The sequence below is a fragment of the Sturnira hondurensis genome, unplaced genomic scaffold (assembly GCF_014824575.4).
Source record: "Sturnira hondurensis isolate 20B ecotype Veracruz unplaced genomic scaffold, ASM1482457v3 Scaffold0009935, whole genome shotgun sequence".
Classification (NCBI taxonomy): Eukaryota; Metazoa; Chordata; class Mammalia; order Chiroptera; family Phyllostomidae; genus Sturnira; species Sturnira hondurensis.
In genome coordinates, this window is record NW_028082566.1 from 1,167,463 (window position 1) to 1,181,836 (window position 14,374).

The 14,374-nt window shown below is 38.1% G+C and overlaps 1 protein-coding gene across 2 annotated transcripts in view; it reads left to right on the top strand.

The window, feature by feature from the left end:
• The window catches only part of GXYLT1 (glucoside xylosyltransferase 1), a 55,667-nt gene that overhangs the window by 18,040 nt on the left and 23,253 nt on the right, over nt 1-14,374 (top strand). For both annotated transcript variants that reach the window (XM_037058145.1, XM_037058146.1), the window contains 2 exons: nt 8,278-8,449; nt 12,379-12,504. In XM_037058145.1, coding sequence (XP_036914040.1) covers nt 8,278-8,449; nt 12,379-12,504 — 298 coding nt within the window. The remainder of the gene's footprint in view (nt 1-8,277; nt 8,450-12,378; nt 12,505-14,374) is intronic.

Below are 14,374 nucleotides of genomic sequence, written 5' to 3' on the forward strand. Positions count from 1 at the left end.
CTGTGTGGTCTGTCTCACTGCGCGCGAATGTGCGACCTTGGTCAGTCTGCCCCCCACCCCGACTAGGTCCGGGCTGCCTGCGCTCCTAGGTCTGTCCTTCCCGACCCTGCTCCACTGCTGGCTCTGCCTCTCTTACCGTCCCCGTTGAACGGTTCGTAGCTGTTGCACTTCCGTATAATTCGGTTTTCTGGTCTCTGGGTGTGTCTTAGTTCTCCAAAACTTTTGTTGTATCCAAACTTGGTTGTGGGAGAAGGCACAGTTTTTCCACCTATGCCTCCATCTTGGCGGAAGTCCGTAAAATATTCTTTAAATACTATTTTTTTCAGATTCTCCCTCTGAGTGTTTTATTTTCATAACGTTCACATCTACAAAATTTACAAAAATAGTATGGTGAGCACACTGCATACCTACACCTGGCTGATTTTACCTCTTATTAGCATTGCATTTGCCACATTTTCTTTCTTGAACCATTTGAGAGGCAGCTGCAGCCATTATTACACACTGGATACATGTTCAGCTTGTGTTTCCTAAAAACAAGGATATTCTTGAGTAAGTAATATAATTTTAACTTCAGCTTATTTAATACTGGCATACTATATATTCACACTAATATTCTCTTATTTTTCTGTTAATGAACTTTGTATCTTTTCTTCTCCATTCAGGATCTAGTCAGGGATTATACAGTGCATTCAGTGGCTAGCTCTCTTTAGTCTCCTTTACTGTAAAACAATTTCTCAGTCTTTTTTGGAGGGGTAATATCCTTCACAATTTGATAGTTTTGTTTTGTTTTATAAAATATGTGTTTATGTGGATTTTCCTGTCTCCCCATGGTCAGTTTCAGGAATTTTGGCAGGAATACTTCACACTAGGTATTTTGTTTCTCTTTGGACCTTCTCTTAGGAAACCCCTGATGTCATAAGTTTAACCTTATTGGTTAACACATTATGGTTAAGGTGGTGATGATACATTTCTTCAATTTTTGTTTGTTTTTATTTAATAGGGTGACATTGGTTCACAAAACCATATAAGTTTCAAGTATATAACTTAATAAAACATTGCGTGCACATTTCATATTGTGCCCATTGCCACAAGCAATGTCTCTTACTGTCTCCATTTCTGCCCTTCTCCCTCCCTTTGCCCACCTCCACTTACCTCCATCCCTTTTCCCTCTGGATACCACCACACTGTTGTCTGTATCTTTGTGTTATCTATAGATGGTTTTTGGTTAATCCCTTTACCAAAGGTCCCCTACCAGTCCTCCCGCTAACAGCTGTTGGTCTGCTCCATGTATCCAAGCCTGTTTCTGTTTTGTTTATCAGTTCATTTTGTGTATTATATTCCACATATAAGTGATATCATATGGTATTTGTCTTTCTCTGACTGGCTTATTTCATTTAGCATAATAATCTCCAGGTCCATCCATGCTGTTGCAAAAGGTAAGAATACGTTCTTTTTTTATGGCCAAGTAATTTTCCATTCTGTAATGTATCACACCTTTTTTATCCAGTCATGTACTGATGAGTTCTTGGGCTGTTTTCACATCTACACTTATAATAGTATATTTATCACCTTTGTAAGGTATGGGGATAATAATTTGATACTCTGTGGTTTTAGCATCCATTAATCTTGTTAAAATCATCTGTTATAATGGTGATTTTTTGTAATTCTGTTATTTCTGTATTTATTGATTGGTATCCATCTTTAAAGAAGAGTTTCACCTCCCCCTTATGCTTGCTTTAGTTATCATTTTAGACTCATGGACTCATTTTTAAATCTAGTGAATTACCATGCATTACTCTCATAATTCCTATTCATGCTCAGATTATACTGTTTAGCCATAGGAGCCTTCAGGTATTATTTTTGAATTATCTGGAGACTTTCTTCTGATCATGTATCTGTGAAAGATAGGTTTGACTTAAAAATGCCTTTTTGGTAGGGGAACTCAAGATTATAGCTGTAGTTACAGTTGGTAGGCTTATGTGAATTAATGCATGTGGAAAGCTGTTGTTTCAGGAACTGGGATACATGGCCTATGACCCACATGACAAGCAAATTAACCTTTGTGCCCCAGGGGAGTCTGCCAACAGTCCCTGAGATGGTATCTGAGCCATTGTGTTCCAGAGAGGGAATGTCAGTGAAGCAAATAAAGAAGAATTGTTGATTAGCAGGTTAAGTACTAGGAAGGTGCAAAGGATGCTGGGATTGGTGTTCCCAGAGCATCTAGGGATCTAGAGCTCAATAAAGGTGTTTCAAAAAAAACCCCCCAAAATCCAGCTACTTCCCGTCAAGATGGAGGCATAGGTAAACATGGCTTGCCTCTTTGTACAACCACAGCAAAAATTACAACTAAATTACAAAACAGCTATCACCCAGAATTGTCAGAAAATCTCAAGCTGTATGGAAGTTCAACAACCAAAGAATTAAAGAAGTCACATTCATCCAGATGGGTAGAAGGGGTGGAGATACAGAACTTGTGGTCCCACAACCATGTGTGGTGGATAAAAATTAGGAGGGATACGTTGGGAGCGAGGCATCCCAGCCCCACACCAGACCACGCAGCCCAAGTTTCCAGTGCCAGGAAGATAAGTCCCCATAACTTCTAGCTCTAAAAACAAGGGGAGGTTGGGGCTGCAGAAGAAACTGCGATTATCAGGCATCTCCTCTTAAAGGGCCTACAATGGTCTTAGGACTTACACAGAGTCACTCCCTTTGGGCTCTAGCACTGGGGCAACACCTGGAAGGGCACCAGTGGCATATCGGGAGAAACTGAAATGTCTGGCATCTGGGCAAGTGCAATAGCAATGCTTCCTCCCAGACAAAACTCCAGAGGCCAGGCAGCAGCCATTGTCCTACACAGAGCCGCAGAGGTGTGACACCATAGTTGAGACCACAGCAACCTGGCTTACACAGGTGGCCCCACCCTGGAGATTATGTAACCTCTGCCCCATCCAATTTATGGGTGTGCTTTTTTACATTAGGCCACTCTCCTAAGATAGGGAGTTGAAGCTGCTCTACCTAATGCATAGAAACAAAAGGAAGAGGCTGCCAAAGTGAGGAGACAAAGAAATAAGGCCCAAATGAAAAAACAGATCAAAATTACAGAAAATGGAGATAAGCAATCTATCAGATGGAGAGTTCAAAACACGTGATTAGGATTCTCAAGGAACTCACTGGGTACTTTAGCAGCATAAAAAGGACCCAAGCAGAAGTGAAGGTTACACTAAGTCACAGGTGACAGACAAGGCCCACGAACCAAATCCGGCCCTCCACCTGGTTTTATCTGGCCTGGCTCCTTGTTTCTACTTGATGGCAGTGTTGAACTCTCACCTAACTATTAAGGATTAGTTACATTTATAATTTAGTCCTAAAAATGACCTATGATTCCTAAAAATTACATTTGGCCCTTTGAAGGCAACCATGAGGCTGATGTGGCCCCCAGTGAAAATGAGTCTGACACCCCTGCACTAAGTGAGATAAAAAAAAAAAATCCACAGGGAAGCAACAATAGAGTGGCTGAAGCCGAGAATGAAATAAATGATTTGGAACGTAAAGAAGGCAAAAAACAAACAATCAGAACAAGAAGAAAAAAAGAATCCCCCCCAAAATGAGAATAGGGTAAGGAGCCTCTGGGACAACTTCAGATGTACCAACATTTAAATCATAGGGTTGCTGGAAGGAGAAGAGGAAGAACAAGAAATTGAAAACTTGAAAAAATGATGAAAGAAAGCTTCCCTGATTTTGTGAAGGAAATAGACATACAGGTCCAGGAAGCACAGAGAGTCACAAACAATATGAATGCAAAGAAGACCACACCAAGACACATTATAATTAAAATGCCAAAGATTAAAGATAAAGAGAATCTTAAGAGCAGCAAGAGAAAAGCAGAGAGTTACCTACAAAGGAGTTCCCATAGACTCTTAGCTGAGTTCTCAAAAGAAACTTTGCAGGCTAGAAGGGACTGGCAAGAAGTAGTCAAAGTGATGAAAAGCAAGGACCTACAACCAAGATTACGCTCTCCAGCAAAGCTATCATTTAGAATGGAAGGGCAGATAAAGTGCTTCCCAGACAAGGTTAAGCTGAATGAGTTCATCATCACCAAGCCATTATTACATGAAATGACAAAGGGGCTTATTTAAGAAAAAGACCAAAACTATGAACATTAAAATAGCAATAAATTCACAACTGTCAACAATTAAATTTAAAATCAAACTGAACAAGCAGAACAGAAATAGAATCATAAATACGGAGGTCATTTGGAGGGTTATTAGTTGGGAGGGGAAGGAGGAGAATGGAGGAAAAGATTCAAGGATTAAGAAGTACAGATGGGTAGGTAGAGAATAGATGGGGTTGTTAAGAACAGTGTAGGAAATGGAGTAGCTGGGGAACTTACTGCATGACCCATGGACATGAACTTGTGGGAGGGTGGTGTTGCTGGAGGGAGTAAGGGGTGCTGGGTGGAGGAGGGCAAAGGGGGAAAATTGAGACAACTTTATTAATAGCATAGTCAATAAAATATACTTTAAAAAACTACTAGGAAAATAAAATTGCTGCTGGACTATAACTCTTATCTGAATAACCTTTCACATACCCTTTACCTACTCTTTCTTCACCTTGGAAAAAGGTAGGCTTGGAATAAGCTGTTGAGATGGTTTTCAGTGTACATAACCCATTGTCTTCTCAGATCACTGGTGTCTGAATAAAGTGCCCATAAAGAGTCCCTCCTTGTCTGTATATATTGGTTCTGGTAGTGACAGGCAGCACGAATGCCTACTTTTCTGATTTCATTTTCAAATAACATTTCTTTAAATCCACAGGTCATTTCTCATTTACAGTGTGGTTAAAATACAACACATTTTTGTAGAGTCTAATAAGATTGCGCCATTCACCTGTAACCAAAATTACCTAAATGACTGATTACCCTGTGACTTCTTAGAAGGTTTTAGTTTTCCCTTCCTGTAGAGTAGAAGCCCACTTTAGATTTCTTCCAGTTGCAATTATTTCCTGTCCTTCGGGTCTGGGGACAGGGTAGAGGGCAGAGACATTTTAGAGTAGGTTTCCTCTTGTCAGTTTAGGTATTGAGTCTGTACTGTTCATAATGCATTTACTATAAAGGGACATGTAACAAAGCAAATGCAATGTAGTTGATGGTACTACTTCTGTAGAAATTGGTGGAAGGAGTGGTGGTGTGACTAAAACAAGCCTTGTTGAAATGCCTGGGAGGAGGGGTCCCTGGGACTGATTTTAGAAGGAATTTTTCTTAAACAACATTTGACTTACTGTTCTTAAGGTTTCTTGTCTTTGTATGTAGAGAATTCTGTGCTAAACAATACATGACAATTCAGGCTTTTGAAATCTCTGGCTTTGAGCTTTGGGACAGGATCTAGTTATGGGCAATTGAACAATCCAAGCCCATTATAGATTTTCATGTCAGAGAGCTTTATTGGGGCCTTTATATACCATCATTAGAAGTAGGATCTGGAGGCATTTGCTGAGAAGATGAAGTCACTTAGAGCTCTGTGAAATTGTTGCATGTCTTCATTACCTTGTCTTCCATTGAACTGTGTCACACCCTCTTGAGAGTGTAGAAAGCATAGATGTATCTAGTCCTCCTTCTGCTAGGGTTTTAATGTTGTAAACCGAGGCTCCACGGAAAAGGGGCACATACAGAAGGTGCAGACAAGGGAGGAGATGCTGCTGCTTTTTATTGCTTGAAAAAGACCCAAGCGCATGCTGACACTGACATGTGAAAGAAGTGGCCAGGCGGGTGGGGAGAGGATAAATTGGTAACTATAACAAATGGTGCTTGCACCGTTGGATAACCATGTGCAAAATTACGTAATTGTCTTTAACTCAAATCATTCATAAATTCATTCTAGTAGTTAATTTAAATTGTAAAAGCAGAGTATGTACCTAATATTATCTTAATTTAATGGTGATCTTAATACATGATGAAGAGTCTCACTACTGCTTCTGCAATAGTAAAAATAATTCTTGCAAGAACACCATTTCATATGTCACTTCTCCATTTAAGGCCATTTAAATAATATTTAACTTTATGAACTATCTGGGAAAGGTTCCCCCCCCCCCTTAAAAAAGGGAGGAGGGGTCCTCCCTTAAAGAACCTCATCTATAGAATAATTGACTCATTAGCTTGGACAAAAGCCGAATTATCAATATATCGAGGAGTTTATGTTTCAGCCTCCCAGGAGAGGGATCAGGGAAGGAAATGACCGCTCTGGTTTCTGGGAGATAAGAATTTGGCCGCAGGGCTCTTCTGCCCCTCTGCTGAGTGAAGGCTGACAGTCCGTTGCAGGTAACTGTGTATGTGAGATACTGCAGTGCGAGAGAAATGAAACCGTTTTCAGGTCTCGGGAACCCAGTCAGACCAGAAAAGCCTCAGTTTCACCTGCTGTCTTAAATGTCTCCAGGCCCTGAGCAAAACAAGGGAAGATCACAGTAAGAGCAGGATTCAGACACAATTTTTTATTCTACTATTGTGAAAAATTCCAAATGTTTACTAATGTTACAACATTGAAATTTATGAATTCGATATGCAAATATGTTTTATGTACTCAGTTATTTATATTCAGTGTTACTCAGTATTTTCTTTTCTGATATCCTATTTGGTTGAGGGACTGCCCATGAAGAAGACTAAACTTTTCATCAGAAAGCACTTTTGGGACCACTCTGATACATGGACTTGTGAATACTCCAAGATTGCGAAGTCCCATGCTAAGGAATATAACTGCAGTAATTTTGGCTTGTAAATTTGAGAGACGTGGTTAATTGCCCATCCCTACTACTACTGCAAATCCCAGTTTTATATGCATACAACTGGTAGTGTTAAACAATAGAATGTCTAATTCTTGCGTATTTTACAGAAAGGATCTCTAAGCAAATATTGAAGTCAAATTTACATATTTTTAGTTTGGAATATTTGTACTTTATGATGCATTAATGTGTTACTAGTTTTGTTTTATGTTGTTTTCCATTTTTACATTACATTGGCTGTCAGTTCCAAAAAGATTATTTTATGCTGTAATCATAGATGGGATTTTTACTTTATAATATAAATATGTTATTTAATGACAGTACAATCATACATAATTAGTTCTGTTCTTTAGGTACTGGTAATTATTAGTTCAGTGTTAAGGTGCAATAGGTTTGAAAGAGGCCTAGGGCTGTTTCCTGGTGGTCTGGGTTAGAAGTGGGGGGTTGAACATAGCCTAGGCCACAACTTGGGTCTAGGGAGTATTTCCTTCCAAGATGCACTACTAGTGTTCGACTTGTATGTCTCAGACCTCCTCAGACATTTTTACTACTCACTGATTACTTGGTAAATGGGACCGAATACATGCCAATGGGAAAAGTTACGTGATGGAAACTTTTCTTATAATCAGCATGGGTGAAAATTGAATATAATATTGAAATATTTATGGGTGAATTCATTCTGTGTTTGCTTTATGATTTGTTGGTTAGTGAAAGAGGATGTGGGCAGGGTTTTTAGACAAATTAAGAATAATTTTGAATGGGCCCTGGCTGGTGTGGCTCAGTGGATTGGGCACCAGACTGTGAACCAAAGGGTCACCAGTTCATTTCCCAGTCAGGGCAGGTGCCTGGGTTGCAGACCATGTCCCCAGTAGGGGGTGCGCAAGAGGCAACCACACATTCATATTTCACTCCCTCCCTCCCCTTCTGTCTAAAAATAAGTAAATAAAATATTAAAAAATATTGAGTGGATAATTGTTGCAGCTGGGAAATAGGTACATGGGGATCTTTTGTTGTATTCTCCAGTTTTATGTGTGTTTGAGATTTTTAAAAATAATAACATTTAAAAATTGAATGGAAGATCATGAAGTCAGTGATACTCACTTTCTCAGTTGGGGGGGGGGCGGGGCGCTCCTTGAGAGAGTTAAACCCTAATGCCGTAAGGTATCCAGTGTGAATAATACTTCTCTTGCATGCATCTGGAATTGTGTTAATTATGTACTACTCTTGCAGCAACACTTGAGAAAGTAAAATAAGTGTATTTTTTTTTTAATGTTTTTGGTTCCTAGTGAGGAACGTTGAAAGGCTGGTTGAGGGCATAGAAATTTCTGGTTGAGAGTACAGACATAGATGATTGAGGCAACATTGTACTGTTTCATAACTTGATGTTTCTTTGCTTTTAAATAGAAGTGTCGAACTTCAGGTTTTGAACATGGTCAAAATACCATCTTGTTAACATGTTAACCCTGTACTAAAACTTTTTGAAAATGTGTTTTTCTTTCCTATTAGGTACAGTCTGAAAATACAGCCCATTGAGAGAATGCACCTAGCAGTAGTGGCCTGTGGTGAAAGACTGGAAGAAACTATAACCATGTTGAAGTCAGCGATCATTTTCAGTATCAAACCTCTTCAGTTCCATGTTTTTGCTGAAGATCAACTACATGATAGTTTTAAAGGCATAGTAAGTATTTGAGACTTAGGTTTGTAGAGTTGAATATTTAATGGCGTGCTATAATAGAATGTTGTGTTATTCCTTCATTGAACAGAAACATTCTGTAACTGTGGCCTTGTAGAGAGGGGACTGTTCCCTGCTCCCACTTCCATCTGAGAGTCAAGGTCTAGGGTGTAAAGATGAAGGTTTGTTTTTGAAAGGGAATAGGCTACGTGAAGTTTCTGCCAATCATGTAGGTTTAAATTGACCATAGTTCTAGGATGTTTGCCTGAGAAGTCCTGTGATTTAGTTTTGCTCCTATCCTTGGCATGGTAGTGCCTCAGTGAGAGAGTACACAAAGGTTTGAATTCTGTTTTGAGGAGAGGAAACTCTTTTTTTTTTAATTTTTCAATAAACAATGGATCTTTTTTAAATTTAATCCTTATTCAAGTACAGTTTTCTGTTTTATATTCCCTGCCCTGCCCCCCCCGTGCTTCCCCACCTTCCTCCCATTTCCGCCCCCACCTTAATTATTGTCCATGTGTCCTTTATACTTATTCATGGGAGTCCCTCCCCTTTTCCCCTATGATTCTCTCCCCTCAAGGAGAGGAAACTCTTGATTGACAATATGGAGGGAAGTGGCTTCTTGCTCTGATAAAAATTTTATTTTGGTTTTACATTAGTTTTAATCAATTTGGTTGTAATGTCAGAAAACTCAGAATAACAATGGAGTAAACAAGATAGTTGTTTATTTTTCTCTCACTTAAAAGTAAGCAGTCTGTAGTATATGGTGGCTCCACTTCCTCATGGACTCTGACCTCTCTCTTGTGGCTGAGCCTTCGTTAACTTAAGGCTTCTTCTTCATGATCCAAGATAGCTGCTGAGGCTCCAGCTATCACCTTCATATTCTAGCCAGTGTGAGGGAGGAAGCAGTGAAGAGGGCAGTCCTTTCCTTTCCTGTAAGGACTCTTCCCCAGAATTTGCACAGGACATTCCTGCCAGCATTTCATTGGCCTGAACTTATCAATGCGACCATACCTAGCTGTTAGTGAGGACTGAGGACGTGCTCTTTAATTGCAGCAGTCATGTAACCTCCTTACAGCAACAACAAATTATTACTGTGCAGCAAGAGAACAGAAAGATAGGGAGAGGAACATAAGAAAAAGAAAATTCACCGAAATCTTACTGCCTTGTGTTCTGAGGTGGTGGTAAAGAAGATGATAATGAATCTCCTCTCCACTCAGCTACACTAAATTAAGCTTTCAGGCAAATTTGGATTTTTATGGTTGGTGTAAACATAGAAACATGCATTTCTTTTTAAGTTAAGTTCATTTTGCACATTGAGTTAAAAAATACTACTTGTGATCTCAGGCATTTAGTTTTCTGCCAAAATCTTTGTTCCAAGAGCTATAAAGTTTTATGTACTATTTTAAAATATTCCAGTAGCTGTGTGAGGGGGGACCCACAAAAAGACTCTGGAATTATCCTCTGAAGGGCAAATGCCTTGTTTCCTCTGCTAGGAGAGTGTTCTAGGAACCCATCTGTATCAGTGTACCAGCTGGTGGTGTTGTGAGAGGCTGTGAATTCACTGAAGGTCAGCTTCAGCAAATTTTTTTTGAAGATTCTTTCAACACATTTGCCAATTTCATGATGGGTGATTTACGCGCTTATCTGCCAATATTGCTCTGAGTGTTCAGTTTTTGACCAAAAAATGGCACGACCCCCATGCCCCACCCACTCTGTTCACCTGATCTTGCCTTGGGTGACTTTTCTTTTGTTTCCCTGGATGAAGAAAATTTCTCAAAGGGAAATAAATGTTTTGCCAAAGTGGAAGAGGTGAAACAAAAAAATGGCAGAAGCACCAGGATGATCAAAATCAAATAGTTCAAAACTGTTTTAGAGTAGTGAAAAAAAACATCTCATAGGTGTATCACATCAAATGGAGGGTGCTTTGAAGGTGATTGAAGTTTAAACATATAAGAATCAATAACATAAATTTTTATAAAGAAGTTCCAGTTTCTTTTTGGGTCCCCTCTTGTATTTTCAATATGAGATTTTGCAATCTTAATCTCTATCTGGATTGTTTTCTAAAATGTTAACTGAGGAATTAATCTGATCTTAACAGTTCACAGAATAGATTGCTACCAACTATGGAAACCTTTGAAATTGCAATAAAAAATACAGTCAATTTATTGCTTTATTTTATCTATTTTTTTAAAAGATTTTTATTTATTTATTTTTCGAGAGAGGAGAAAGGAGAGAGAAGGAGAAGGAGAGAAACATCAATTTGTGGTTGCCCCTTGCGTGCCTCCCACTGGGGACCTGGCTTTCAACCCAGGCATGTGCCCTGATGGGGAATCAAACCAGTGACCCTTTGGTTCATAGGCTGGCACTCAATTCACTGAGCCACACCAGCCAGGGCTATTTTTTATTTTTAAAGATTTTATTATATTTCAGGGAGGGGAAGGAGGGAGAAAGAGAAGGAGAGAAACAGTGAATAAGGAGGTTGCCTCTCAGAGGCCCCCCAACAGGGGACCTGGCTCGCACCCATGGCATGTGCCCTAACCAGGAATCAAACTGGTAACCTGGTTGCCAGGCCAGTGCTCAGTGCACTGAGCCACACCAGCCAGGGACTCTGCTTCATTTTATATGCAGCCTTTGTATTACATTTGTATTTGGCTGAGTTATTGCTTGTGTAATACTATTATTTTACATTTACTTTTTTTAAAAAAATATTTTATTTATTTATCTTTAGAGAGGAAGGGAAGGAGAGAAGGAGAGAAAGATCAATGTATGGTTGCCTCTTGTGAGTCCCCTTCTGGGAACTGGCCCGCAACCCAGGCATGTGCCCTGACTGGGAATCGAACTGCGATCCTGTGGTTTGCAGGCCCGTGCTCAATCCACTGAGCTACACCAGCCAGGGTTACATTTACTTTTTAAAAATTGTCATAGTCAACTCTGAGAATGGTTTTGTTTTTGATGAAAAGTATCAAATATTTTGTGGAACATGTTTTTATTGCAGTAAAGAAGACTAAATGTTAGAATGTTTAATTAAAATGACTCAGATTTCATCTTGAAGTTGGAATCAAGAGGATCCATACAGGTTGCTCAGGGAAAAGAAAATGCTAGTGTTTTTAAACTGATTAACAGAGACATCAAAGTAGTGCATTGGAAGTGGAGATACTCCCTCAAACTGTGTTGGAAGGCATTGTTTTAAAAATTCCTTGAACACAGTCATCATTCAAAAAGAACATCTTTAGCCTGTTACATAACCTGCTTGTTTTGAGACCCTCCCAGTTGTGAATGCTTTGTAGGAAATTTGAATCACAGTTCCGTGGAAGCAGCAGTTATAGGTAAAACTTAAACTAGATTTGAAATAATTCAGTGTCTTGAAATGCATTCAGGATGCTAAAGGGTAAACATGTTCATTATAGATTTTCAGATGTTTTGCTTTTTTATAAGTTGTCATTGGATATGTATTTATCAGAGTATTATCAGTAATATCTATGCGTATTAAAAGCACATAGACAAATATTTTCTAATCAGTTATAGATCTGATTTTGAATGTAAACATTGTCTATTATATCATACATGTTATGGTAATAACATTAGTACTTAATTTTTCTGAGTTTGTTTAAGGATTGAGAAGAATTATGTATCAGGTAAAATTCAGGGAGATGAACAACTTGCAAGGCTCTTTCAACTTTCTGATTTTGTAATTGATTTTTGTAAAACTTACTGTGCGTTTGTGGTAGTGTCTTTGTAGCATATTACTATGATTTTAAATGAAACAAAGTGGTGAGGACAGAGATTTTGGCTTTCTCTTAACTGTATATAACACAAAATGTGTAATATCTTAATTTTTAGCTTTAAAAATAACCTGTTGGTATATATGCTTTTACAGAGAAAATTGAAAGTGAAACAAATCTAAACTGAGTTACTTTTTAAATATTTTTTAGCTCGATGGCTGGTCATTTCTACATACATTTAATTATTCATTATACCCAATAACTTTTCCAAGTGAAAATGCAGCAGAGTGGAAAAAGCTCTTTAAACCATGTGCTTCCCAGAGATTATTCTTACCGGTAAGTTTTTCCCCCAGTGGTTTTGGTTTTGGGGTTTTTTTTTTTTGACTCTTGCCTTTATACATGAGTTAATAAAAGACTTGCATTTAAATCATTAAGTAAGCACATGTATACTTTTCCCTCTGAATGTAAGGGAAAAAATATCTTCCCATAGAACAAATAAAAGCTACAATAAAAACCTGTGTTAAAATGAAATATGTGAGTAATTTCTGTTGAAGTACTATTTCTTACATTTTAATTTATTCAGTGCTGTAAACTTACATCTCTAAGAAGAAATGGAGGTCGTCCGATTTAGAGCTAAGTTCCTTGCCAGCAGACAGGCACTGGTGGTAGTATTTTCACATTGCAGACTTCAGTTATAATATTTGGGAAATGAAGTAGGTTGTGTCATTAAGTAACCTGTTTTGTTACCTTTTCTAACTAACATTTTAACCCACAAAAGATTTTAGGCACGTAAACTTAAAGGGACAGGGGAGCCATTTATTTAGTGGGGCTGTTCTTTGGTGTATTCTGGTGATAAACCCTGATTATTATTTTTTTAATCTAAAAACATCCGAAAGAACATTACCTGTTTTATTTTGAATTGAAATGAAAAATGATTTCATTCACAATTTTAAAATTCACAATAGTTAAAATTAGGACCACAACACTGTTTAAGATATTTACAGCCGTAGAAATGCTGGATTTAAGGAGTTTACAAGTTTCTTGAAAGTATATGGGTTATGGGGAAGAAACTTTAGTTACTTGTTAGTATTAATTGGATTAAGGCAAGTCTTAGCATATTAAAAATGTAGTTGACTGATTTCACAATATCAGTAAGATTTAAGGTTATAATTTTGATTGCTGAGTCTCCTAACTAGTATCTTAGTTGCTCTGCATAAAAAAAATGGGTCCTAGGATCTTTTTCTCTTTCCACTTCCAATGTCAGAAGCATGCAAATAAGGGATTAAGATGGAGGGGGGTAAGCCTAAGAAGTTTTAGATACTTTTAAAAGGCTTTATAAGTTAAAATTTTTTTATGTTGAATTATTGCAGTGTTGTGGTCATTTAATAATTTGAGTGCCTGGTTTTTTGCCAGACATCTGTGATAAAGTGCTGGGTATATAGGAATGAGTAGAACAGACAGATTTCTTGTTTTCATTGTTTCTTGTCTGATGTGGGAGAGACATTTAACAAACACTATATGACAGTAAATGAACACAAATGTGTGACTAAAAATGTGATGAAAGAAACATGGGATTACTGCTATTTATATTCTATTCTTCATTATAGACAAGTTTAAATTTTTTTATTTTTAGTTACAGTTAACATACAGTATTATATTAGTTTCAGGCATACAACCCCATGATTATGCATTTATATAACTTATGACGTGACCATCCCGATAAATCTAGTCTGTCTGACACCATACGTAGTTCCTACAACAGTATTGACAATATTCTCTGCTGTACTGTACCTCTCCATGACTGTTCTGTAGCTACCAATTTGTACTTCAAAATGACTCCCCCTCTTCTACCCATCCCCAACTCCTCTCCCATCTGGCAACCGTCAAAATGTTATCTGTGCATATAAGTCTGTTTCTGTTCTGCTTGTTTATTTGATACTTTAGATTTTACATATAAGTGAAATCATCCAGCATTTGTCCTTGTCTCCCTGACTTATTTCACTTACCATAATACCCTCTACGTCCATCCATGTTGTTGCAAGTAGCAAGATTTCATTCTTTGTTATGGCTGAATCGTACTCCATTGTGTATGTGTACCACTTCTTTATCCATTCATCTATTGATGGACACAAGTTAATTTTTGATGTTATAAGATTTGCCAGATCATTTAATCATGTAATCTGGTTGAATTCCTAAATGGAATTTG